Genomic DNA, 27,269 nt, shown 5'->3' with positions numbered 1-27,269 from the left:
GCTAGAATGAAAACATTAACCAACAGATTAAGGTGGTTTCAACGGTTCCATTATAAACCTCTATTTTCAGGGACTTAGATGACAAGCCGGCAGCAAAACTTAATTCTAAACTGAAACTTGACAAATAATTATGGACTGTCTTCATAGATATTTGGGAGAGAGAGGATAAGGAAAGAGGCAGGGAAGGAAAGACAGACAGACTGACCAACCGACAGTCTGACCTACCAACTATTGGCCATTTGTAAGTAAATGAATTGCCAGAAAAGAGAAACTGAAAAGCACTTTTCAGTGTTTCTTTTAAATCATCCTTGTAGAGAGAAAATATTGTTTTCGACATTAATCTTGAGAATCATTGATCAGAGATGAACCATTGCACAAACACGGGAAACGTTTTCATGGGAAAGTTGACTCAGGCAAAATAGGATAACTTCCATCAACACAGTCCACTGGGTAGCCATTAAAAAAAACCCACAAATTTAACCTGGTAACATTTATTTTTCAGAGTTAGTGTCCCAAGATATAGGAAACAGCAACTCCTGCTGTTCTTTAGAGACAATAAATTGAGCATAAACTGTGCTCTCTTAGGTCCCTTATAAGGCTAGAGAAAAAACCAGACTGAGAAATGTCAGCAGTACACACGCTGTCCATTTTGCTTAAAAGAAACAATAAATAACAGTCACACAATTCTAGTAATGTGCCCTTGGCCCAGACTGTAAAATCCCAGCACATCTCCAGACAAGTTCAAAGGCAGCACCATCATGCATGCCCTATAGATAGTTTAACAATCATTACACACTTTGCTCTGTGCAGAATTACAGGTTGCTTTCGGCAAGAAAAAGAAAAGGAACTTGAAATGATGCGGCCACATGGATTCTGTTCTGGATTCTGTTCTCAATCCACTTCAGGCTTTAAATTAGAGACATTAAATAGAGAGCCAGTATTATGGGAAAAGGCAGTACAGTAAAGTGCGAGGTCGGCAAACTCTGGACTACAATCTAGTTTGCAGCCCACCACCTGTTTCTGTAAACAAAATTTACTGAAACCCAACCATGTCCATTTGTGCAAATAATGTCTATACTTGATTTAGTCCTACAAATGGCAGAATTGAGTAGTTGCAATAGAGGTCATCTGGCCCTTTAAGAAGATATTTGATGACCTCTGGTGCAGTAGTTATGAGATTAGATCTCTGTATGACCTTAGGCTAGCTAATCTCTTTGAGCCTCAGGTTCATCAACTGTAAAATGGGATATAAAAATACTAATACCTATCCCTCAGGGTAATTATGGTGGCTACAGAAGTTAATGCATCTGTGAAAAGCTGGGGGAAATAGAATTTTAAGAGCTGGCACCTGGAATAAAATTGCCCTTGTTTAGGGAAATATAAAATATGACATAATCTTTTTCATGTGGGAAAGATGAGGGGCTGGAGGTGTGGTCTCTAGGGAGGCAGAGGAGCATATAGTGACCTAAAATCCACTATATTCAGGTGTGGTAGGGTTAAGGTGTGAAGGAAAGTAGACAGGTGGACTTTGGAGAGAAGTGGGCAAGAGACAGGGCTGAGCAACTTGGCAAGCTGCCGAAATGAGCAGACAAAGGTAACCAATGAGGAACTCCACATGATGAGGCAGCACAAGCCTTGGGAAGAATCGGGGAATCCTGATGCTCCATTTTCTCAAGCTGCACTATTGGGACTTGCTCTCCCACCTCAAAGCTTCAGGAAAAGCTACTCATTCCCACTCCAACATGCCTTGTGTGAGTGGTAAGCGTGGAAGTTAAGGGAATGGGGCTGTGTTCATGACTGGGTAAATAGGACAATGATATCTACTAAGGGAAGGAGGTGTAGAAAAGCTCAACAGTACAACAGAGATGGAAATTCACAACTAAAGGGCATCCTGAGATCAGGAGGCCCTGAGGGATGGTAAGGACCTCTGGGGAGGGATGGACTTCTTATTGGATGTGGAACAGGAAAATCAAGCTTACTCATCTCAAAGGACAGGGTGACCTCAGCTGGTACCTGAGCTATACACATCAGGAACACTGCATAGCTGATTCATGAAATGTTTTCCTGATCTTTCATGTACTTGCCATTATTAATTGTTGTTGTTGCTGTTATTTGCTGGGAGTCAGAAAACTTGATTCCATTGCTTTTCTATCTCATGATCTCAATACAGCCATTTAACTACTTCTGGACCTCAGCTTCCTCATCTATAAAAATGGGAAACATAATAGTTGCCCTGATAACCCCATAGGTTTATGGAAAGAATCAAATGGAACATATCCCCTATGAAAATTGTAAAGCCCCATCCCAATGTAATGTGGCATCATTAAAAGCAGTTGACTTTTTTGGTAAAATATTAACCAGTCTAACCCCTTAAAACCAAAACTTCAAAGATCTTGAAGCAGTTTACATTTTTCCCCTCTTAATTCCAGGCAATAAAACTGGTAACCTCCTAAAAGTTGCAGTAAGAGATAAAGAAAAGGCAGACAGGCCAGTTGCAGCCCATGGTCCTCTCTCTGATAGACTAAGACCATTTTTTCAAAAGTGTACCTTTGAACCATCTGTGAACTCCTCCTTCAAGTTCCTACTGAGTTAAACTTTGCTATCAATTGTATGGCAAGTATTATATCCATTTGGTTTTTAGGATTAAGGCCATACTCTTTTGGGAAAACAGATGAGAATAATATAAAGCATTCTTTTAATTAAATTGTGTACAATAGCTGCATCCTGACCTAGGGCTATACACAGGGCTATTTCTTTGGGAGATGTCAGGTAGTGCTTAAGGAAAAATAGCAGGACTATGCCCACACATGGTCCCAAGTGATGAATCTGCTTTGAATTGGAATAAGGAAAAGCAAACGTCACTAAACAGAGGGAGGCTAGTTCAAGGGTTTCAAAATAAAAATTCTGGAGAAACTTCATTTCAAACGACTATAGCCAATTTTATTTTGGGATAACATATGAGTGAAGTCTAGGCATGAAACACGATGAGTGCACAGTATTACTGAATAAATGCCATTTGTATATATGATAGCATATGTATACATGATGAGTTATTATATATTAAATGTTTATTATGTCCCATGTGCTCTGCTATGTACTTTGAATATCTATCATCCTACTTCACTTTCATAACAATCCTATGGAAAAGACATTCTGTGTTCCTATTTTATTGACGAGGAAACTGAAGCTTAAAGGGGTAAAATAAGTTGACTAAGTCCACACAGCTAGTAGATCACTCAAGATACTGTATTTTGATGAAAACACAGCCACCTCTTTTAGAACACTGGTTAAAATCAAATGGTTTTGCAATACCCAAACAAGTTGGAAAAAATGGTGCAATAACATAATCAAAAACTTGTTTTCAAAATGCTTCCATTTTTATTATGTCATTCAAAACTGCCCTCAGACTCAGTGTATGTACTCTTATATCAAAAAGCAATTAAGATCTGACATTGGTTAAATGTTGGTCTTCAGAGGTTCACAGCCTTCATGGCAGTGCGATATAATTCAATATTCCAAAACAAGGGCCCTGAAAGACAATGCTAGTATTGGGTTGCAGCATTCGTTATCCCAGGCGAGACAGAGCCCCTCTATGTATAAGTTATCGAAGGCCCACTAAACTTAAACTAAAATGGCGAACATCGCAATCTGGGCCCCTTGAATCAACATCTGCTCAACAGTTTGCCTCTTTCCACCAGCCAGCAAAGGGAATGTGATACAGCCTTCCTGCTATAAAGCCTGGGTAGGCCGAGAGAACAACCTGAGCTGATGCATTCTAGATGGGATGGCAGTGTTCCCTGATAGAGAAGACAGACTTGGGAGGAAAGACAGGCATCAGTTACCTTCAAGTTTCAGAGATTTTTCTCTCCCAACAGAATAGCAAATGAAGCAAGTCATTTTCCTCCCTTCCAAGGAATGATATCACTTTTTTCAGACAATAAAATTCATGGAAAGTGAAATGGTTTGATGATCTTTAGCACTAGTAAATTTTATTATAATCCATGGCCAAATATATTTATGTCTGGTTCTGATATACAACCTTAGCATCTATTGTTCAGAGGAAATGTGACTTAAAAGATATTAGTCAAGTCTGTCCCAAAGAGATCAAGCAGTGCTTTTTCTACTAGAATGTCCTGTATAAGAGGTGAGAGGAACAGACTACAGAGGTCATGGAGGATGGCTTCCAAATCAGCCACGCTCTGAAGGCCCATCAGCCCCATCATTAGCACAACTCAGTTGCAGACTCTCTTACTTTCAGCAATTCATTCCATCTCTCCCTCTTGGCCCACCACTCTGAGTCTCTCTTCTCTCTACCTACATTTGTCCTTCTGTGTTGAGTTGCCATGTTGTGGTTGTGTTGTCTGTCCAAATTTCAGCAATAACAATAAGGGTGGATCCAGATTGTGTAGAGCTTGAATCAGGGGAAAATGGGGGAGGCTCTTTTAAAAATTACAGAAATGTCTTAATTTTGCAAAATTTACAAAAACATATAAACACAAGAATACACTGCCAGGGCTTTGGAAGAGACCTGCACAAGGGAGGGGCATAAATTTGAGCATTCTTAGCATCCCAGTAAATTCAACTTTGGTAAGTAATAACTGAACAATGTCCAGAAAACTCTCAGATTATCCTGCCTTGCCAAGCCAACATCTTGACCATTTGCCATGTAACAAGCCTTCCTTTGCCTGGAGACAAATACTTTTGAAAACCTGTCTTAAGAGGACAGCACAGGTTTGATCTGTACCATTCCTAAGAGATAACTTACATCAGTCCCCAAAACAGGAGGGAAGGAAGACATAAAATGTCATTGGGTTTTTATAGCTTCCTCAGTGTCATAAGGATGTTTATATGCTTGCTACAACTTTATGATGTTTCTCTTGGGAAATAAGAGAAACCTACTTCTCAATGCTCCAGAAAAGAAAGAAATAGTTACACCTTAGTGGCCCCATTCTCAACGTCTCAGATAGAAGAGAAAGATGCAAATCACCAGGTCATGTTCTTAAAACTAATCTGGAATAAATCTGTTTCTAGTCTAGGACACGTAAGAGAGTTGGGGTCTCCAAGCACTGCTCGGACATAGGAAGAAAGCTACACAAAAAAAACTCATGCATTAATCTTCAAGAGCTGAGATATCAATGTTGTTAATAACTGGTCATTCATATCATCTGAGAAGGAAACAAAAGGACTATATGGAAAGCACTTTCTCACGGTCTTTTAGAGCTCTCAACCCTGTACTCAGCTGCTTTATGAAAAGAATCAATCAATATAGTAAGAGTTTGGCAAGAATAAAAGTGTCTATCCTGATCATTTGATTTGAAATGCTCCTAAAAAAGAGATTCATTAGGAGCCAGGCACTGTGCTGGGCCCTTGTTACTCCTTCTCTCATGAATTGTCACAACATCTCTATGAAGTGGGTACTATAATCATGTTTATTACAGAAACTGGGGAAACTGAGACTGAGAGAGGCCCAAGAACTGATCTAAGCCACAGAGCAAGAAAAGTAAGAAACTAAAATTTAATCTCAGGTGTTTTTTGCTTCCAACTGCCCCAGTAAAAATCTTTTTTTTTCTCACCTTCCTCTCCTTCCTCCACACATACATATACATTATAAACAATGGCTAATACATCTTAATACTTTTTTATTTTTTAAACTTTTCTATTTTAATTTTAATTGTGATAAAACATTCATAACATAACATAAAGTCCATCATCTTAACCATTTTTAAGTGAACAGTTCCATAGCATTAAGTACATTCATACAGTTGTGTGATCATCACCACTATCGATGCCCAGAACTTTTCATCTTGCAAAACTAAAATTCTGTTCCTACATAACAATAACTCCCCATCTTCATACTCTGATTTTTTTCTTTTAATTTATCAGTATCATACCCCATGTTTCTTAAGCCCTTCCTCTTAGCTTTACTTTGGGCCTGTGCAATCTTCAGAACTGCTGGATTCTTCTCAATTGCAAAGCCTATGGCAAGAACCAGCTGACTGGATAGGGTTCTGACTTAGCTGTGTGATTCTTCAGGCTTGGTAAGATGTGCCAAAAATGCAGCACCACAGTAACTTCTCAGAACCTTGTTTTCTTCCACTAAATTGGATTAAGTACGGGACAAGCCTGATTAACATGATGGTATCATGAGGATTAAATGAGATACTCATTCAATATATTCCATAAATATTTATTTGGCTCCTCTTACATGGCAAAAGCTGTTCTGTGCACTTGGGGTACACATAACAGACAACAATTCTTGCCATCGTGGAGCTTAGATTCCAGCAAAGGGAGGCAAAAGAAAGACAAATATAATTGATAGGTAAATGATAGAGTGTATTGAAAGGTGAAATATTATAGAAAAAAGAACAAGTAGAGCCAGGAAAGAAGAATAAAAACTACTGGGGTGAGGCAAGCAGGCTGCACTATTGCATGATAGACATGGTCAGTGGTCAGGGTGAGCTTCATTTAGAAGTTGACAGTAGAGGAAAGACTTGGAGTTGATGAGGAAGTTACCCTCATAATATGTAAAGTACTAACACAACACCTGATACAGAGGAACTGCTCAGGAAATATTAGCTGCTATTATAAAGAATAAGAATTACAATGATGTTAACAATCATAAATACCCTCTTAATCTTGCTCCCAAGGAGTAAACAATAAAATTAAAAATTTCTTTTCTTTGTATTATGTTCACACTAAATTTTTCTCTAAACTATTGATTCCTAGTTATCAGGTATCTTCATAGTGATATAATCAATATGATATTTAGAAAAGCTCTTGTAAAACAAATAATTAATTCAGAATACAAGTTTCTGTATTAAGATATCCTGAACTTGATAATTAGCTATCCTTCAGTTATAATTCCCAGTACTCAAACATTCTCTCAAGTAGTGACTACCTGGAAACCCATTCTGAACCCATGCCTCCCCTTCATATTTAAAGGGACACATACCCTGAGGAGGCAGATGTACAGATCTGTGACTCCTCTCCACAGCTGTTGTGGCCAGTGGGACTTACTTCAAGGGCTGGCTCTTAGGAAAGTTGTAAAGTTGGAAAATTTTCACCTTCAAATTCATGGCCTTCCTATTGCTTACCATACCATAGTCCAGGTAATGGATCTAGTGCCTTCCCCATCAATTCTGCCACCACCCCTAATCACCTCTTTGGACAAGCAGAACTCCTCGGTCCTCTGACTTGGTTTGATGGTCAATTTTATATGTCAACTTGGCTGGGTCGCAATGCCCAGATATTTGGTCAAACATTATTCTGAATGTTCTTGTAAAGGTGCTTTTGGATGAGATTTACATTTAAATCAGTGATGTTTCGGTATAGCAAACTGTCCTTCATAATGTGCATGGACCTCATCCACACAGTTGAAGGCCTGATTAGAACAAATGGCTGATCTCCCCTACGCAAGAGAGAAGACCGCCTTCAGACTTCATCTGTAACATCATCTGTAATTTCCTTCAGCTCTCAAGGCCTCGGATTCCTCATCTAAAAAATGAGATGCTTTTAGGCTCAGAGATATTCATTTTAATTCCCATCTTCGTCAGAAATCCTCTCTGAACGATTTAGGAGAGCCTGATTTATTATATGTATTTAAGTCTTTTATCCCAAATCATATCCTATTGTGTTATACCACAATTCTCTCTCTTTAGTCTTGTAGGGAAAAAACTGTGCTTCCATAAAAAACTATTGTTTAGATCATGCTTTTTCAGGTTATCTGAGTCTAGTCTTTCATTGTCTTTGGGCTAAATTGTAGATATTGCTATGAGTTTTCTATAAACATACAAATTCTGACCTATCCAAATTGACCTCCCTCCACACTTGGGGAAAAAACAGTTTTTCTTCCATTTGCACATGCATTTCAATATTTCTAATCTATAAAAGTTTCTGTTCTATGAGTTCTCAATCTAATTCTAACATCTGCCTGGTTTATTCATTCATTAATAAGTTAAGTAAAATCTTTAACACGTGTTCATTTTATATCTCTATCAGAGTCATGATTTTACCATTTTTTGAAAATTTTGAGTGGGTTCTGTTTCCACTGCTACACCAGGAACATCTTAAGTACTTTTGGATATTTGCTAAATGAATGAACAAACTAACAAGTGAACAAACTTTCTCCATGGGCACATAGGGATACTATAAGCATAGATAGTGGTAAGAGTAAAAATCAGACTACTTCAGTTTATTAATCTATTGATGCTACTTACCAGCTGCATTACCTACAGTAATTCCCTATACCTTACTTTTCCCATCTGAAAAATGGAGAGGAATAAGCCCCTCAGATGCCAATAGGATTAAAAGAAACAATCTATGAAAAGTGCTTAGCATTATACATGGCAGCTCTATAAGTATTCGATAAACTATATCTATTTTCATCATTTTTAAACAGGTTGACCATTTGGACAATTATCCACATTCTGTCCTTCTTCAAGCCTCCCCCAAAGTGCCCCATTCCCAACAGGTGCTTCATAAAGACTAATGACAGTGGTGGTGACCACAGCAGTACCAAAACCTCCTGGCCTGCCAAGCTTAATAAAGTGTGTTATCCATTCTTCCAGACCACTGCTGGAGATGTTACAGCCTGACCTTCTATTGATCCCAACATTATCCCAATGGACCTTGTTCCATTGTAATTTATTACAAGAGCCAAATTGAATCCATATGACAGTGCTCAGAGCCAATTCTCATTGAGGTTCTCCCCATCCCCCACTCCATCCCTACAGCCCCCATAGATTTGTAGAGACACTGAATTAGATGATTTACTCAATTCCAGATATTACAGCTATTGAATTCCTTTCTTTAATCTTGCACGTCCACCTAGAAAACAATAAAAATGGCCTGGCATGATTTGTTCTGTACTCTCGTAAATTTATTATTAATGTGAAGTCAGTAACCTTCACTTCCCTGCTCAATTCTTCCCAGCCATGGTCTTTATCTTGAGGAATTCAAGTTGCTTGTTGCTACTGACATCTCCTATATTCCTCAAGCCTTTATTCTCAGAAAGAAGCAAGTCCAGAAAGATAGCTCTCTGGCTACAGGCATTACGGCACATAAATAACAACAGGACTGAGCAGATTCTACATGCAAGTTTGCCAAAAGATGTCTGAGCAAATTAGCACCTCCCATGCACTATGTAAGGCAATTTCAACAGCTAAAATTGACATTCTTGATTTTTCCTTTGACACAGGGTTGGTGTCTCAGGCCCTTTCCCTGTCATAGCTCATTGCTTTTGTAAGCATTTTAGACATTATTTTCTAGCTTCTTATTCTCTCCATGGGCTAGACTAATCTGCACTGGCACTCCAGTTGGGAGACTTACCTAACTGAACTGGTTTGTCAACTATCATAACACTTAGCACAGTCTCTGCTTGGTTCCCATATCCTTGATCATACTCTACAAAAGGAGGAAAGGGACTTTAAAAGATGAATTCGACAAAGAAAAAAAAACATTTAGCTTAAAATTTTAAGTAAAGGTAATGTAGCACTGATGTGAAAAGTATATATAAACCACACAGAAATATACAACAAATGTTTTAACTATAATGGGAAATGAAATACCAAACCAAAGACATAATTACAGTTCCTCAAGAACTCTTTCTGAGAATTTGGATTTGAACATGGCAAAAAAATGTGTTTCCTTATGACAACTGGCATGTTTGTCAGAGATTTAAGTTTAAGTTATTGTAAACAGAGCAAATATGTCAATTACCTTGGATACTTAACTAAGTCGGCATCTAAGACATTCAGTCACCCGATATAAAAATATTTTAAAAAGAAGTTTAAAGTAAGGCAGAAGATGAGCTGATATGCACGTGGGTATAAACATGCATTACTGTGACCAATTTAAATGAGTGAATAAATGTCTCATATTATTTATAGACGTTCTTTTCATATTATAAACATGAATTTTACTTAAGTTTAAATATTTACTTTGCTCACTGCATTATGTAATAAAATGGATAAATATTCTATATAAGAGATTCCATTTTTAAAACCCAATTTGCTTTTTAAGAAAGAAAAGGCTATTTTATTTCCTTTTTTAAAAAAGATATATAATATGGTACTCACATGTAAACTATTTTTAAATAAAGTAAAACTGTGCATTTAGAAATAAAAGATAAACAGGATAAATAAACAATAAAAGGACTGTAATTCAGGCTTCAGGGCAAAACTACACACCTCTGAACACTTCAGGACCTGGTGTGAGCTTTTCTGTGTCAATCTGGTGTTCATTGGACCTACCTTACATGTTTAAAAGGCTCTGCTGATTGCTATATATCTGTTCCAGCAGCAAAAGCAATATCTATGATACCTGCTGGCTACTCTCCAAACCAATGCTTACTATGAATGCTAGAAAATGGAAGTGGATTTACACAAACCCACCTTTACTACTACTACTACTACTACTACTACTACTACTACTACTACTACTACTACTACTACTACTAATAATAATAATAATAATAATAAAATTAGAAATAATAATAAGAGAAAGTCCTTTCTTCTCTTTCTAAACACATAAATGTCCTGGTTATTTTCCTCCTAAAAACAATTTAATGTCATCACTTTAACACATCACACACACAAACACACCCCACTTCCTGCCCCTTCGGGGACTTTTCCACTAGTCCCTCACCAGAATGGTTTACTCTATCTGACTTCCAAAGTAACTTTGCTAGTTTAGCAAAGTTATTGGATTCGAGTCTCGATTCTGATTTGAGCTCACCTGGGGCATTTGATTTCTGGCTCTAAGACCCCCTCACCTTCTCAACGGACTGAGTTAGACTAGGCTGTTTCTCAATTCTTTTTCAGCACTAACATTTTACACTGTAACAACTCTGGCTTTAGGACAACTTCAGGGATAAAAAAAACCATGTGGTTATGACATGGAACATTTCATATAATAGGAGTTATCTTTAAAAGTATTATCTTTAGAATGAGCTATTGATAAAGACTATAACATGGATAAATTTAAATGCATTATGCTAAGTGAAAGAAGCCAGACACAGAAGGTTATATATTGTATGATTCCATTTCTATGACATTCTGGAAAAGCCAAAACTATAGGGATGGCAAACAAATAGGTGGTTGCCAGAAATCGGAGGCTGGGGAGAGGAACTGACTACACAAGAGGCAGCACGAGGGAAGTTTTTGTGGTGTTAGAACTATAATGTATAACGATTGTAGAGGTAGTAACACAACTCTAAGCTTTTGTCAAAACACATAAAACTATACAACACAAAGAGTGAATTTCACTGTAAATTTTAAAATTAATTTTAAATTCTCTTTATAAAGTAATTCCATTTTCTTTCCAAGGTCTTTGAGTCAATGTGTCTAGCATTTAAAAATTGATTTTTAATATAAAATAACAATTTGCTATGCATGAACACTATCGGGCACTTTATTCATTCAACAAATACTTTTTGAACACTTGCTGTGCTGAGAAGGTATGAGACTGAAAGGGTGATGTAAGCTTATCCTCATTCTAAAGATAGGGAAAATGAGAAAGAATAAAATGCAAGTAACTTGCCTAAAGTTAAAAGCCCATAATCTGAGATTCAAAACCAGGCCTGTCACAGTCCCTACTCTTAAACAAATTATACTGATGTGTGCATGTATGTACATATATGTGTGTTTCCATACACTTTTTGAAACAAAAATAGTGTTAGACTTTGGTGGTAAGGGTGTGAGAAAACAGGTTTTTCTCTGATCATCTTCTGTACATACATATTATAAAGTTTATTTCAATTAGAAAATCATATGATTATCTTTCTGTCATTAAATATTCTTCTATAATCTATTGGCTGAATTGCCACGTAGGACTATACCATCATTTCTTTAATCACTCCTCTACTTTATAACACTTTCACTGATCAGCCAAAAAATATGTAAAGATCCATGCTATAAACAAGGCTGTGGCTAAATCTATGCCAACAATCTTATTTTTTTCTTAGAATGAATTCCTTGATGAAGAATCGGTAGATGAACCAGGAACCAGCTTTGGCGGAGAGCACCCATGTGTCTTCCACCCACCTACCTGACATTCTATACTTCCTATCTATCTCTCTCAAGAAATGCCCCCATACAAGGTCTAATGAAGAGTCGTTTATACAGAATGGCAGCAAAGAATCCTTGCATCTATTCTTACTTTCCCACCTGTTCTTGTCTATGCCTCTAGCTGTTAACAAGTTCACAAACATTCATAATTTGGAGAGAGCCTTAGTATATGTATGCTGCCCTTCATATAGTTCTATAACTTCATATTTCAATACTAAAGAAAGAAATATCTCCACTGCTAGTCAATCAGTGCTATTCATTGGAGCATATTCTGTTTGCTTAGCTTTGCTTCATTCAGACTTTATTCACAAAAAAAGCTAGAGAATGCAACAGAAATTTGGAAAGATCTCACCCTTGGGAACAAATTACTTATTTCCCATTACATCAGGAGGAACGTCTGAGGCGAACAGTAAATACAGCCCTAAAAAGAAGCACACCTTGTTCAACTCTATCAAATGTTTAGAGTATATTAAAAAAATCTCAAACTTGTCATGAAGGGTGTTATATGTTAGAATTGCCTCTACACTATTAATAACTTGTGATCTATACCAGAGCTCAGCAAACTATAGCCCATGGGCCAAATCTGGCCCACTGTCTGTTTTTGTAAATAAAGTTTTATTGGAAGACACCCTGAATCTCATCAGAACTTTAGACAGATTTGTTTATTCACTCATTTCAATTTCAATTTTCCAGCTAACACTTAATAAGCACCTACAAGGTGCCAAGCAGTGCTTGGTTCTAGGGATAAAAAGATAAGTAAGATGTAGTCACTTCCTTTGCTGACCTCAGGATTTAATGGGGAAGCAGACACAAACACATAATATCACATTTTAATAAAACTTAGCTATGCAACCTGAAATAGTAGAATCTGAAAAGTGTAATAAAGGCTCACTTCTATGCACACATTTTGAAATAATACAAATCCCATAAAATTCTAAAAATTCATCAAAATTTTCATTTTTTCTAAACTAAGTAGTCAACGGCAATGGAAACTCCTTTCCTTACAGTTTTAAGCAATACCACTTTAGTGAGCCAAAATCTTCTTGTCAGTATCCTGTGAACTCTACTACCATATATTTGCCTCTGGATTTCTATGAAAGGTTTGTTACTACTGAACAGTTATTTTAATATGCACTTGTATAAGTTTTCTCTGGCTGTGTAACAAAATACCACCAATTTACTGACTTAAAACAACATCCATCTCTTGGCTCACAGTTTTGTGGGTCAGAAGTCCAGCACAGCATGGCTGGGGTCTCTGTTGAGGATATCAAAAGGATGAAATCAGAGTGTCCGCCAAATTATTTGTCTGGAGTCTCTAGAGAAATATGCACTTTCTAAGCTTATTCTTGTTATTGGCAAAATTCAGTTTCTCATGTTCTTAGGACTAAGGTCCTTGCTGCCATGCTGGCTATCAGCAGGAACCAATTTCAGCCCCAGGGGCTGCCCAAATTCCTTGCCATGTGGCTTCCTCCATCTTTAAGTTAACAATAGAGAATTTCTCGTATAGCAAATCCCCTTCATATTTCAATCTCTGACTTCCCTGTCTCTGACGTTAGGGTCCAGATTTAAACGGCTCATGTGATTAGGTCAAGCCAGCTCAAATAATCTCCCTTTCTTAAAGTTAGCTGTGCCCTAGGACATAATATAATCATGGATATTAAGTCCATCATATTCACAGTACTGGGCATTACTCAGGGAATGTACAACAGGGAGGCAGGAAATCTTGGAGGCCATAGCACTTTTGTTAGAATGGTAAATTACTTTTATAAACTATAATTATGTTATCTAAAGGCTGATTACATATTGGTGCTATTGCTGGTTCTCAAAAATCAGCAATCTAAAAAGGAGGCAAGTGTGATAAAATGGTATGATGAAGGTCTCGAACCACCATATACTCCAGACCATTAATTTAGAATTCAGCTTCTGTGAAAACAGTTTCTTTAAAGCAATTGTATCTTTTAGTTTGCAAAGGGTATAGTATAATCAGGTAAGGGTAATGGGAGTGGGGGAGGCAATGAGACTGCAGTATCAGAACAGTATTAAGGTGCTCCTTAGCTACAATAATTGTGGGGTCATATGCCCCAAGAACACATCACCCCTAGTTTCCACTTATTCCTATGGGAAACTTAGACCTATATTATAAAAGTTTTGAATTATGGACTTCTCCGTACAATATAATACGATAAATGCTAATATAGATATGTGTAAACTCTTCACAGCAAAGTAGAATCTATTGCCAAACACAGGGTAAGTAAAAGGGACAGAATATTTTCCTTCCCACATAAATAAGGTTGATTTCAATCAAATGGCCTGGGGAGTATGTGGGAAGAAAAACAGAATCATCTCCAGACTGAAATATGTAAAGGCTCAACCACCTCTAATCCCGTATCACAAAACAATAACAACGAGCAGCTGAGATCGACAAATGCGTCAAGATGCCTACACCCATTAGGGTAGCAGCCATCGTCAGGGCACTCTGGCCATTTTTATTTTAAATCTTCAAGGGATTTTGCAGGTAATTATCAACAAACTTTTTTTAAAAAATCCATCATGCCAAAATTGAGTACAGAATATAAGGTCTTAACCCTGAAGCTAATATTTATTTAAAAGAGAATTTGTCTCCCCTGGCTCAGAATCAGCTCTGTCACTGAATAAGAATCAGTTCTCAGCATGCTCTGGCCCTGAAATGCATTTTGAAATAACACAGATAATCACTATTGCCACTTGCAAGACATAAGGGACTGGAAGAGAACATTTATAATGTAGAAATCAAAATGATGCTCAAATCTTAATTATAAAATACATTTGATTGCTAGAAGACATAAAGAATAGAAAAACTTCTAACAAATTTGTTTCCTAAATAAGGCAGGGAAGTGTGGTCCATCTACATTAAATCATTTCTAATTCTACCAAATGCACTATGCTGAAGCTTCCAGCCAAACCTTTGCAAATGCTACCCTGACAACTTAGACTGGACAACATCTCCTAGTCCCTGAGATCTTGATGTAGTCATCAACTTTGCTGAAGTCCTTCTTAACCATCCCACTCCCCACAATAAGTGAGATGACCCTCCTATGAGCATCGTGTATCTGGTTGGCATAGCACATATCACACACTGCCCTGTCATTGCCTGTTTTAGTGGTGTTTTCCATGAACATGAGCTCCTGAAGGGCAGAAACTATTCCCTATTCAGTAGCCCATGTACCCCCTAGTGCCTGCAGAGCAATCAGATCGTTACAGATGCTTAATATGGATTTTGGACGACTGGATAGTAGGAAGAAAGGAAGGCATGCTGGCCAGAACAGGGTAATGGTGCTCAAGGCCTCAGATGTCATAGAGGCATGGAGAGAAGAAAAGGGGAAAGTATAATCAGAACCCAGGTCCTATCACTAATTAGATCTGTGATTCTAAAAAAGTCATTTCATCTCTCAGGACCTCTGAGTCCTGAGTGGAAAAATGAAGATTGGACTAAGAGGGTCCATCAAGTCTCTTCTAAGTATACTGTTCTCTCACATCTTTCTGTCTTGAGGATTGTCAGTGCTTCACCAGCATACCTATTTTAATATGTCTTTTAAAGTCAAGTAATATTGGGTTGTGTTTAATAGAGCCAAGGGATTGAAAAATGCAGCTAACTGAGGATAGTGCCTGTAGATGGTAAATGAATGAATGAACGGGCTTCCCTAAATCTCTTTAATTGTTCTATCAGAATGTGAATTGTTTAGCTTTGGTTCTTTGGTAATAAAATGTCATTTTATCTAGGTCATCTCTAAAAGAAGGGCAACTTTAAATCCCTTAGAAGAAAATCAACATACACAAAGGAAGATGGTAAATTCATTGCTTCACAAAGAAGCTCAAGTTTACCAAGGAAGCCACAACTTCTATTCAAGAGACACGGTGCAACCTTCAAAATATCACTTCACTGGGGCAAAATGGACTTCTTACCAATAGAATCAATTGGTATAATAACCAGGCTGTTTTTTTCCCTAGGCTATCACTTACATTGGGCAAATAATTCCAGCCAAGAGTAGCAGCCACAGGTTTGGTGATCATTTGTTCCATAGAACTTAATTATTTAAGCACTAGAACCCCGGGCATCAGCTTTATGTCATGATAAAGATACGATATATTAAATGATGTCAGAGTAAACATCCTTATCCTTCTGCTTAGACCCGATGAGATATTACTAACGAGAATACATACAAAGAATTTATTATATAGTAAGTTAGCTTTTTCTTTTATTTTCTAGACTAAGAAGACAATATTCAAAAGAAAAGTAGCAAATTACAAACACTAATCTAGACAATACTTTTTTAGTTGCAAATTTTTAAGTAACGTATTAGTTAAATCTACATCCAGTCCATATCAAACAAATGTTACCATACCCCCAAATGACTAAAATATATGAAATAAAATATATGAAAAAATATATTAATTGTGACTATAGAATCAGATCTTCAGCCTAAGGCTTTTAAAATAAAGCGCTTTTTTTTTTTTTTGGTCAGGAAAAAATTAGTCTGAAAGGTCACTTTTCCAAATGACTAGAATGTTGGCATTTAGCCAAAGAAATTTAAAACTGAGTGATATCAGCTGGGTATCTAATTCAGATGCTTTATTTATATGTTCCCTATACTACAGCTGATCAGCATCTCCTCTAAATTAGTTGATATAATCAGTGTGATCAGATCAGTTTTAATAATTCGAATAATTGTAATAGTTCAAGAGTGCTATATATTTACCCTTTGTGTTTATAAATATGGATTATGTGAAAATTATAAAATAGAAAGTAATAATAATAATAGTTCAAACATCATACACACTCAAACACACATCCACATGCACAAGATGTTCACCTCTGTAAACTATCTATAATGACACCAGAGAAAAAGTATAGCAAAAAATGTTAATCATATCAGTTGAGATACTATCCAGAGGGGAGAAAAATGTCTGTTATATTAACAGTCGTTTTAAAAATACTATCTAAAGTCAGGGAGTAGAAAGAACCAAGATGAGTAAGATGGTCCATACATGGCAAAAAAGGACTCCCATATACAAGGGTTAGGTCTGATAATTATTTGCTTTGGGGGTAGGGGACAGAGGGATATCTTGTACATTGTAGAATATTTAGCAGCACCCCTGGACTCTACCCAACAAATGCTTGTAGCAATCCCACAGCTGTGTGATCAAAACTATCTCTATACATTGCCAAATGTTCCTGGGGAGGAGGTGGTAAGTTGTAAAGTGTCCCTTGAGTGAAAATCACTGCCTTAGACACATGACCAATCCCTAGATGTCATTTCAGTTCCTGGCTTCAGATGCAGAGTGAGCTCGCCTACACCACGGTCAAACCTCAAGTGACCAGCTCACTGACTAGGTGAGGAGTCTCCCAAATCATGAGTTTGCCTGCAACTAGTCCAAGAAAACTGCCTTAGATTTTTCAAATTGTTTTTTGAGGTCAAAGTCCTTTAAACCAACAACCAAAACAAAGTAAAACGCCTATGAGAGCAAAAATGGTGCGATCCTTTGAAAATGATGCAGCAAAACAATCTAATAGCTTAGAATGATACATGTAGAATCTAGTGGGAGAAAAATAAACAGAAACTTAAGGTCATCGTGATCTTTCTTTTCTCCAAATGTGGATGAACATGTATTTTTTAAAATTCAGACCTAACATTGTATTTTATTAATTTAACTGGTTTCCTATTTTTTATATTTAGTAACTGCATCTCTGCCAGTTCAGTATTAAAAATAGGCATCCTTTATATCAACATCAGGTAAACTGCTCAAATTATAGTTTAGCTAATCTCTAAAAGTTAATGAACCCACTTGTCTCATGAGGGAGGCAGGATTATAAAGCAGAAAAACACCAGAATGGTGTGGTGATTAAAAAGAGATCCATCACTTCCCTTCTGTGTGACTTTGGGCAAGTTAATCTCTAAATCAGTCTCCTGTTTTAAAAATAGGAATTATGATAGTATCTATATACTATTAGGTTTATTAATAGGACTCGGGGTCTAGTATAAGTAAAGGCTCAATCATTAGGTGACACTTTTGTTATAAAAATTATCATTTGCAAGGTCATAGTTAGAAAGGACCATAGCAATTTCATTGATTCATTCTCATAAAATATTAGGCCTCAAGCAATCCTTTAAGTTAGAAGTGAGACCTAGAGGAAGAAGCATTCTCTTTGCAGAACAAGACAGTATTCTTGATAAATGCTACATTTTCTTTTTATTAAAAAGGAAACTGAAGGAAGAGTGGCTTAGTTCCCTTACTCAAGGCTTCATTCCTTTTTACCTTCCCAGTGTAATGGAACTGAGGCTGGAGGTGTTAGATGTGGGTTGAGCACCAGTCACTTCCTCATCTCTGTTTAATTATACATGGGATGTTTCCCTTTGCAGCTTACACAGAACATATGGTCCTGGGAACAAGGAGTGTATCCGACATTTCGCAGGGGCAAATGACTCTTCTCATAACTAACAATATTCTTGGGCCAAGAGTGGATCTCAAAGTGATTATTCTTCTCCGAGGTTCTCGTTCATTCAGAATTTGCTGATATAATTTATTTACCCAATGTATATTGATTGAAGACCATCACCTGCCAAGAATTTTGCAAGAAGCTGAAGGTATATTGATGATCATGGTTGGGGCATTCAAGGAACTTAGCCGGGAGGGAAGCCAGGACTTGCTAAAGCGATGCGTAATTTCAGACTGAGCCAAGAAGTGATTCTCTAAGAGTGTAAAACCTCTCTCAGCCTTCAGTGTTAGCGAAGACTTCCCTGAGTAAGTAACACAAGAACTGAGTGGAAAGCTCAGGTGGAAAGCTTGGAACCACATTTCCCAGATTCCTTTTAGAAAGAATCTGGTTAGATCCTGCCAGTGAGAGGCACTTGTGTGATATTTGAAGCTCTGTCTCAGGACTTTGAATCTTAACCAACAGTATGATGTAAGGGCAAAGAGAGGACAGTAAGAGGGCAGTCATCAGCAGAGAAGACACCTGAGCAGATACTCCGAGTGATGAGATCATGGCATTATCTGCCATCTCATGGTCTCCTTGAGCTGTCCTGGTTCTTAGAGATCGAGAAGATCATTCCTAATCTGGTTCTACTAGCCAGATACTGGGGCTCTGGTTATCCTTGCAATAAATTCCATTTTGCTTAAGGTAGCCAGAATTAGCTTCTGCTGTTTGCATACATCAAGTTGTTTGCTTCTGGTTACATGCCACGTTGCTTTCTACTGCACCTATATTTAGGATTATGCACTTCCCTCTTACATGGAGAATTTCTTAATTCTCTTTGAACCTCTAGGAACTGTAGAAGTGACTGACCGACACATAGGAAACACTTAGTCAATGCAAAATGAATATGATTATGTACATGTTCAAAAAAATAAGAAGGTTTGCCAATAATAAATACAAAAATTCATCTAAATGTTTAAACACTGAGAAAGAGCTCAATTAAGTCAAAAAGTCCTCCATACCTTATGTGGAAATCTCTATGTTGTGTAATCATCTTCTCAGATACTACTTTTTAAAATAAACTTCATGAAGAAACCCAGTATGCTAATAATCATACTCCTGTAGCATCTTCACTTTTGAGCCTATCATCATTCAGAATTTTCTCCACCATACTTCCAAATGGGCCAGGTCCACAATACCACTCCCAGAAGCCAACTCCACTCACCACTCCCTACTGAAGTGGGCAGGTCCATAATACCACTCCCAAAAGCCAACTCCACTCACCACTCCTTGCCCTCTTCCATGAAGCCCAATAGGTAGGTCATGAACTTGGCTTTCAGAGAAATCACCATCTGTTTTTCTACCCCTAATAAATAAAGTGCCTTTGCTCTATAAATTCACATTGCTTGTGGAACTGAAACCTAGAATGAAAATGGAGATCAAATTTTTGTCCAATTTAATGGCTTTTTAAAAAATATCTTGGGTACTAAATTTAGGCTGCAAGAATCTATGGGCTATATAACAGCCTAAATTTTATTTGGTTAAAATAATACTACCATGTCCTAAAATCCTGGGCATTATACACTTTCCAAATGTACAATGTCATCAAGGTTTTATGACATTTCCTACAAAAACTCCATAGTCAGGTAGCACTTCATCAATTGCATTTTGAATTCAGATATGGAAACAGAACGCTATGGCTGCAGCATAAAAATTGTGCTGCTCCTCTGACTTCAGATCATAGCCACAAGGGGATATAGTCTACTGAACAATTTTCAGACATGTACATTTTTGTCCCCTACTAAAATTACTCCATATCTTGGAATTATGGAGTAGAGCCAAAAATATGATGGCAGCACCACAAATCCATTCTTGATGACTTCTGTTTTCCTACAAAAGCCTGATCAATAAAATTCTGCCACCTGGGATTCTCTGTTTATTTAACTTTACTTCCTTCCTCAAGTAACAAAATGCTTAAAGCATCATGTCCATGCCTGCTGCTCTGACATGTGACCTGTCCACATGGCTTATGAAGTACACAAAACTTCTGAGATCTTCTGAGGTCCCTGAAGGTCTCCGTAACTGATAGATACGAGATGCAAGCTTAGCTTCGCCAGGTTAAACATCGCTATGAAAGGAGCATACTCAATTCTACTGGTATCAAAACACAGTGCTGGTTGCCAAAGAGTCTATGAGAAAGAAATATTAAGTAATACTCTACTTCTAACATTGACATGAGTTTATTATTCTTCCATGCCAATATACCCTAATCTGAAGCTTATGCTGTTCCAATCCAGGCCTCCCCTAAAACAGTCAATTATGCTGAATGTGGTCAAAACTTGAAGGAGTCTTTGGTCCCAAAGACAATGTTTCGTTGGGCCATTAGCTTCTCTACTATTTCAACATTTTGAGTTGGTTTCTGAATTGTGTGCGTTACTTTAGTGATTATTTCTCTTTCACACTGCAGGTATAATAGAACTCTTGCCCCTTCACTATGTTTCCAGTGGTTTTACTTCCTCCCCAAATTTACTGGTAAACACTCAGTGAAAAAGACTCAAAATGGAACAGCCTCTCCAAATACACATTAAATATTTCCAAATTCATTACCTACATGGTTTAAATAAATGAAATTGTGATCATGTTGCCCAAAGAAGTCATAATATAACCAACTTTGTTCTAGAATTTCCAAACTGGTTCTCAAACCTTTGAGAATGGCTGTTGGGAAAGTTAAAATTTTGCAAAATATTCACATCAGCAAAAGTGGCCACTTGTCACTTCTTCATTGAAAGTGCCTTCCTAAAATCTTTACTGAGAAAATTCTTACTATTTGTTTCTCAAGAATGACAGTGCTTAGTCTCACCTCCTAGTAAAACAAACAATTGTGATATTCTTCCTCGATTCACTCTCACACATGGTGCCATCATCATAAAACTTGAGGTCCAAAAGAATATGAGACTTATTCTCTTAATTTGCAATAACCATTTTACTCTATTTTCCAAAAGACAAAAAAGGAAAAAGAAAAAACTTATATCTAGATTGTATAACCTCGGGCAAACCTACCATAAGCCTCAGTATCCTTTAGTGTCCTGGGATTAATAATTGTACCTGCCTCACAAGGCTATGGTCAAGCGTAAGTAAACAGTGCATGTGATGAACATAGCATAGTATTCAGCATACAGTGTTCAACAGAAGTAAGTTCAATAAATGTCAGCTTTTATTACATTCTTTGAGGGTATTTTAAACGAAAAGATCTTCTGAATCCTCAGCACATGTTCCAATAACTGTTTCTGTTAGTCCCACCTGCCCTAGATAGCCCCTTTATTTCAAGGATCTTTAGTAGTCTCTTCCCAGCTCTCTTCTAATTATCTGTATCAGTTAACTGAGCTTCAAAGGGGGGATCCAATGTCCAAGGCCTTGTCATAAGGAACTTAACAGAAATGAATTCGTAATATGATCCATCAGATCACCAATATCCTGAGAGTGAGGATGGAAGCCACCAAGAGTGAGGATGGAAGCCGCTGGAGATGAGCACTGCTTTATGGGCATACGCCTTGTGTAGCTACACGGGGTTCCACACTCATAGGGACCCCATGCTTGGTTTAATGCTCTGCTATTACTATCATCCTGAATTTCACAATAAAGTTTGAAAAAGGAGCCCCACATTTTCATTTTGCACTGAGCCCCACAAGTTATGTAGCTGGTTGTTGTGATTGGAGAGTTTTGATCAGAGAATGATATAAATTGTCTTATGTTTTTAAAAGATTGCTCTAGCTTCTGTCTTACGAACAGGCTCCAGGAAAGGTAAGGATAAAAGCAGGAAAAACAGCTAGGATGCCGTTGATATAAACAAGGTGAGAGATGATGGTGGCAAATGACACCAAGAGAAGTGGCCAGTTAGATTCCATTTGCCTGTAGCTGTAGCATGGGAGCCTAGCAAGAGGCCAGTCTATAGCAGTGTCCTTGCCAGCCAGCTCCTGCTTCTCATCACTGGTTCCCAACCAGTTTCCATGCTGACTGCCTGTTAATCTGAAAACTGTATGTCTCTACAATACATTTTCTTTTTCCTAAAAGGGCAGGTGTTGGTTTCTTTTCTTGTCTACCCTTTTCCTAGGATCAGGCATGGGACCCTATGGTTCCACCAAAACTGTACACAGTAGCGAATAGGAATTCTCAGAAAGAAAATCGGAGCGCTGTCGCAAAATCTAGATCCTCCACAATGGAGAAAATGAACTGCTAAGAAAAGGAAGGAAAGAAGGCCCTAACCATGTCAGACATCTGTGTTAGCTAACTGTAGTAGGGGCTTATTATGTATTCTCTCATCGATGCCAATTAAGTAATGGGTGTAAGTAAACATTACCGCCCCCCCCCCACTCCTAAAATCTGTATGGGTTTTAACAGGATAGAATCTAGTAAAGTTTATGTAAATACAAAATACATCCAAAATACCTTTAAGACCCACAAAATACTTCACTCAATTCTCTGTAAGGAAAAAGAAAAGATTAACTTTTGGAGTTTTTTATTATTGTATACTTTTATCTAAATTTGTACAATTATCTCTATGTTTAAGCTGGCAAATGAAAAAATATCATCACTATTTAGTTTTCAGGTAATCAAATACAAAAAAAAAGAGTTTATACTTCCTAATCTAAAATTCTTAAAAAATACTTTCTTCCTTCAACATGCTCAAAAATTTCTCTGAAATGACAAAGCATGGATGATATCAATTCCCACCCTGAGGGATTATGTCAGCCACTCACCTTTTTCTGAAGAACATTGATTTTTCTTTCCTTTACTTCTAACATATCCTTCATGTCTCGAATCTCTCCAGCCAGTGTCCCCTTCTCTTCTGTGAGGTCCTGAAGCTGTTTCGTTTTTTTATTGAGAAAAGATTCTTTTTCTTCCAGTCGTAATCTAAGCGCATCTACCTGAAATCAGGAAAAAGAAAAGAAGTGGTGGTTTTACACAGAAGTCATCAGTTACCACCAGTCATGCCCTGAGGGGGTTGGGGCAGCAGTAGCTTTCCGAGGATCAAATCTTTGCTCAGGGGCACCTCGATGCCATGCACTTTAACAGCCTATATCTACCTTAAAGTCTTATTGTGTGTGTATCTGAACAGTGATACACTTTTTACTATAGGTTTATATGAAATAACACATTATAAAATATAATATAAAGTTATAAAATGCATGTCTCCATGTTATGAAACCATAAGCCAGGAAACAAAGCGCAGTAATTCTCTGTCTTTGAGAGCCTAGGGAGGGTACAACGCTGATTGATCTGCAGCATCCTCCAGGAATTGGAGAACATGCCACAGACATCTGGAAGAACAAGATTGACATGTAGAGAAACACTCCTAAATTAGAAAAATACATGTTGCTAAGAGGAAGTAAATGCTGCTGAAGGAAGAAAATGCTGTGGAAATGACACTCATTTGCCAGCTTTATGCAAGACTGCTTTCCAAATACTAAAGATAAAAAAAGACAAAGCATACAAAAAATTCCTACCTTAGCTCAAAAATTAGATTATTACAACCCTGCTTTTCAAATATCAGTAATAAAATGAAGAAACATAAGCTTTATTTTTTAAATTTAATATTCCAAAGATCATATGTAAAAAAATATACATGGGTGATGTGCGGCATGGGGGTGATGGAAGACTTTAATCCTCACCCTCCATACCAGGAAAGAATTTGATAAGATAGTAGCTACACATCATCAATCAGGGAGTAGTGATACAAGCATGCTATTTAGAGATATCAAAATAACCAGGCAAAAAGAATTAAAATGGATAGTCTTGGGGAAGAAGAAATGAAACAAGGGCAAGTAGGGGGCTGCTGCATCTCAGCAAATTTTGCTCTTTACACTAACAGCAAGTAAAATTTGGATAAAAAGGAAAAAAATTAAAAAATTTTAAAAAATTTAAAAAAAAGAATGCAGGAATACTATAACAAGTCAAAATAAATTTTGATATGTAAATACTAAGAGACACAGAGTCAAAATGCTCAACTTAGAACAATGGAAGGAGGACATTAGGTTTTAGGCTGGGTTCTGTTTCTATCTAGCTGTGAGGATCAAGACAAATAAAGACTTCCCCACTCCATCCCCAGCCTCCCAACCTCAGTTTCTTCATGTGTAAAACAAAGAGGTTAGAACAGATAGTATCTAAGTGCCTGACATTTTATGATTCTACCTCAGGCAGAAATCAGTCTTAAGTAGAATACATCAGGGAAGGATGAGGATATTAGAGATAAAAAAGTTACCAGAGTACAATCTCCTTTTCTTATGCCTTTCCAAGAAAAGGGTGTCAAAGTTGTGTTTCTAAAGGTCAAAAGTGACAGGTAGGCAGGTGAGTAGAGAGTTTTCCAATTTCTGACCCAGAGAGGAGGATGAAGCTGGAAAGTCTCAGCAAAGACAGGAGTGACGACAAGTGCTTGAAGCTCACTTGGCAGAACGACTCTGACTGCATTATAAGGACAGAGTGAACACTCTGCGACTGCAGAGGGTGAGAACCGCAAATTCTTCCAACATTCGATGCCTCTGCTCACACAATGACCATAGAGATCTAAGAGCTGGGAAGGTGAAGGGGATGCTCATGTCCTGGAGATCTTCCCTTTCCTAAATGAGAATTCATGATAATTGCACTAAAGTTTAAACATCCCAGATTCTCAAGTGGCTTATTATCTTTGTTTAAAGTTATCTTCACCTACCAACTTGGAATGACACCAATACTTGTCCTTGAATTTTCATCATATCTGGTGAAAAAATGATTTTTAGTTTATACATAAAGAATGGCATTTGGTGGGTTCCTTAGAAATTGGAAGGACATCCTGAGCACTCCAAATTATAGCGGTGACTATAAGGGGTTACGTTCCTTTGTAGAGATTTGCACTGAGGCTGTCCAGGACTCAGTGTGAATTTGAAAAGAAACCACGATCCCACTAGCCTTGCATTCTAGCTATCGAAGATGGATGGTCTATATCTGGACTAAAGAAAATTCTCAAAATCCTAAAGTGCAAGATAAATACATTACAATATGGGAAGTAATGAGCGGTGTTGAAGACTGTTTAGAAAAAAAAGACTCTGTACTGATGAATACTACGCTTAACAACTGTAGTGCCTTCTCACCATGCATGATCTATCAATGCCCTGCTGCATCTTCCTGAACCCAGAAGAGACAAAAAACAACTCTAGCTGTAAGAATATTTCTCCAGGAATAAAGCAGAGAACAAGAATAGTCGTAATCAACATACTACTCGTAACACCCAAACTCTATAAGGCAAGAGGGATTCTGTGCCAGATGAGGTCTCTTGCTTGGGAGTTTATTTTCCATGCACCCAAAAGCATGTACTTAGCTTCAAAGGAATTTGAATTGTGCCCTTCGATCACCTTCACTCTATCTTTACAGCTTTGCACAGTCTCCTACAATCAAGAAACAAAGCTTAAAGACCTTTTTTTAAGACAAAACTTTGACCTGAACTGCATCCAATTCTCAACCAATATTAGCCCAGTTTGCAGTAAGGAAGTATAATATCATTTCTAAAGTCAAATTTTAACTTCCAGATGGTACAAAACCACAAGAAAGCACACAGATCTTCTGATGCACAGAAGTTTAAATAGAGGGAAATTCAGGCAAGAAAGAATATAGTCTATTAAAAATTAGAATATGCAGTTTCAAACTGAGTATCAATGAGTAGGATTAAAGTTCCCCTCAGTAATATTTGGAGTTCACTCAACAGTGTACATCATTTAAAAAAGAATCAGAAAAGCCTTGAAGTTTAGATTATATTCCAACATCAGGTAGAGACATAAAAGCTAAAATGTTTGGGACTATGAAATACTTTTCTTTGCCTCTTCACTCAACACCAAATAATTTTAAGGGCCCTTGACTCTCTCTTAAACTTTGGCAGTTGACTCAATAATAAAACTTGGCAAAGCAAAAAGCACCATCATTTCCCAGAAAAAACAAAAGAAAATTAGAACTGTATGATATCCAGTGCACAAAGACCCATAGGTTGAATTTCCAATTTTTACATATGACTTAACCGCATGGGAACTAGTCACCTCATGTTAAAACTAGGACAATCTTTTCATTTTAGGAGAATTATTAATTTCCTTCTGATCCAGTTCTGTGTGTGTGTGTGTGTGTGTGTGTGTGTGTGTGTGTGTGTGTTTAAGAGCATATAACATATGACAATTTAACCTTTTATCTGGCAGTATAAAACATGAAACATTTGTTATCACTTCAGTTCCAGGTAATAAGTTGAAAGAAAAGGACCATGGCAATGAAATTGGCAAAAATTGCCAAAATCAGAGTTAAACATTATTAATCTTTATGTCAGCACCCAGGAATTATAACCAGTTCCAATGGTGAGGTATGTTTGTAGAAGTTCTCTACATAAGCCTCCTGACCTCTCTGCCATATTTTACATGGGCCTTCAGAAACAGTTTCAATGTTGTGACAAAACACTAAGTGCTACTTGATGTGCCATAAATAATTTTTTTTTTTAAATCAAACGGTTCATTTTCATTTTAAAATGACTACAGTAACACTTGAAAAAAAAACACACTTGAGAGAGAAAAAGGGGCCACTTGAAATTTTTCACAGATTAAATACTACTTACTTGACAACACTTCAGGAACTGAATAAACATGCTATCGCAAAGAGCAACTTTAAAAGAAAGTGAAACTAGAACACTCACAAAAGCTCCCAATATAGTTTTATTTCACATTCAAAGTTTTGTGTTTGTTCTT

The 27,269-nt window shown here is 37.3% G+C and overlaps 1 protein-coding gene across 20 annotated transcripts in view; it reads right to left on the bottom strand.

The window, feature by feature from the left end:
* Positions 1-27,269, bottom strand: part of ERC2 (ELKS/RAB6-interacting/CAST family member 2) — a 941,255-nt gene that overhangs the window by 524,952 nt on the left and 389,034 nt on the right. For all 20 annotated transcript variants that reach the window (XM_011371814.2, XM_011371813.2, XM_023537617.1 and 17 more), the window contains exon 7: positions 23,277-23,444. In XM_011371814.2, coding sequence (XP_011370116.1) covers positions 23,277-23,444 — 168 coding nt within the window. The remainder of the gene's footprint in view (positions 1-23,276; positions 23,445-27,269) is intronic.

This window comes from Pteropus vampyrus, unplaced genomic scaffold (genome assembly GCF_000151845.1).
Source record: "Pteropus vampyrus isolate Shadow unplaced genomic scaffold, Pvam_2.0 Scaffold195, whole genome shotgun sequence".
In the NCBI taxonomy this organism is placed as follows: Eukaryota; Metazoa; Chordata; class Mammalia; order Chiroptera; family Pteropodidae; genus Pteropus; species Pteropus vampyrus.
Note: the sequence above shows the minus strand (reverse complement) of the source record. Positions and strands in the feature narration are given on the sequence as shown.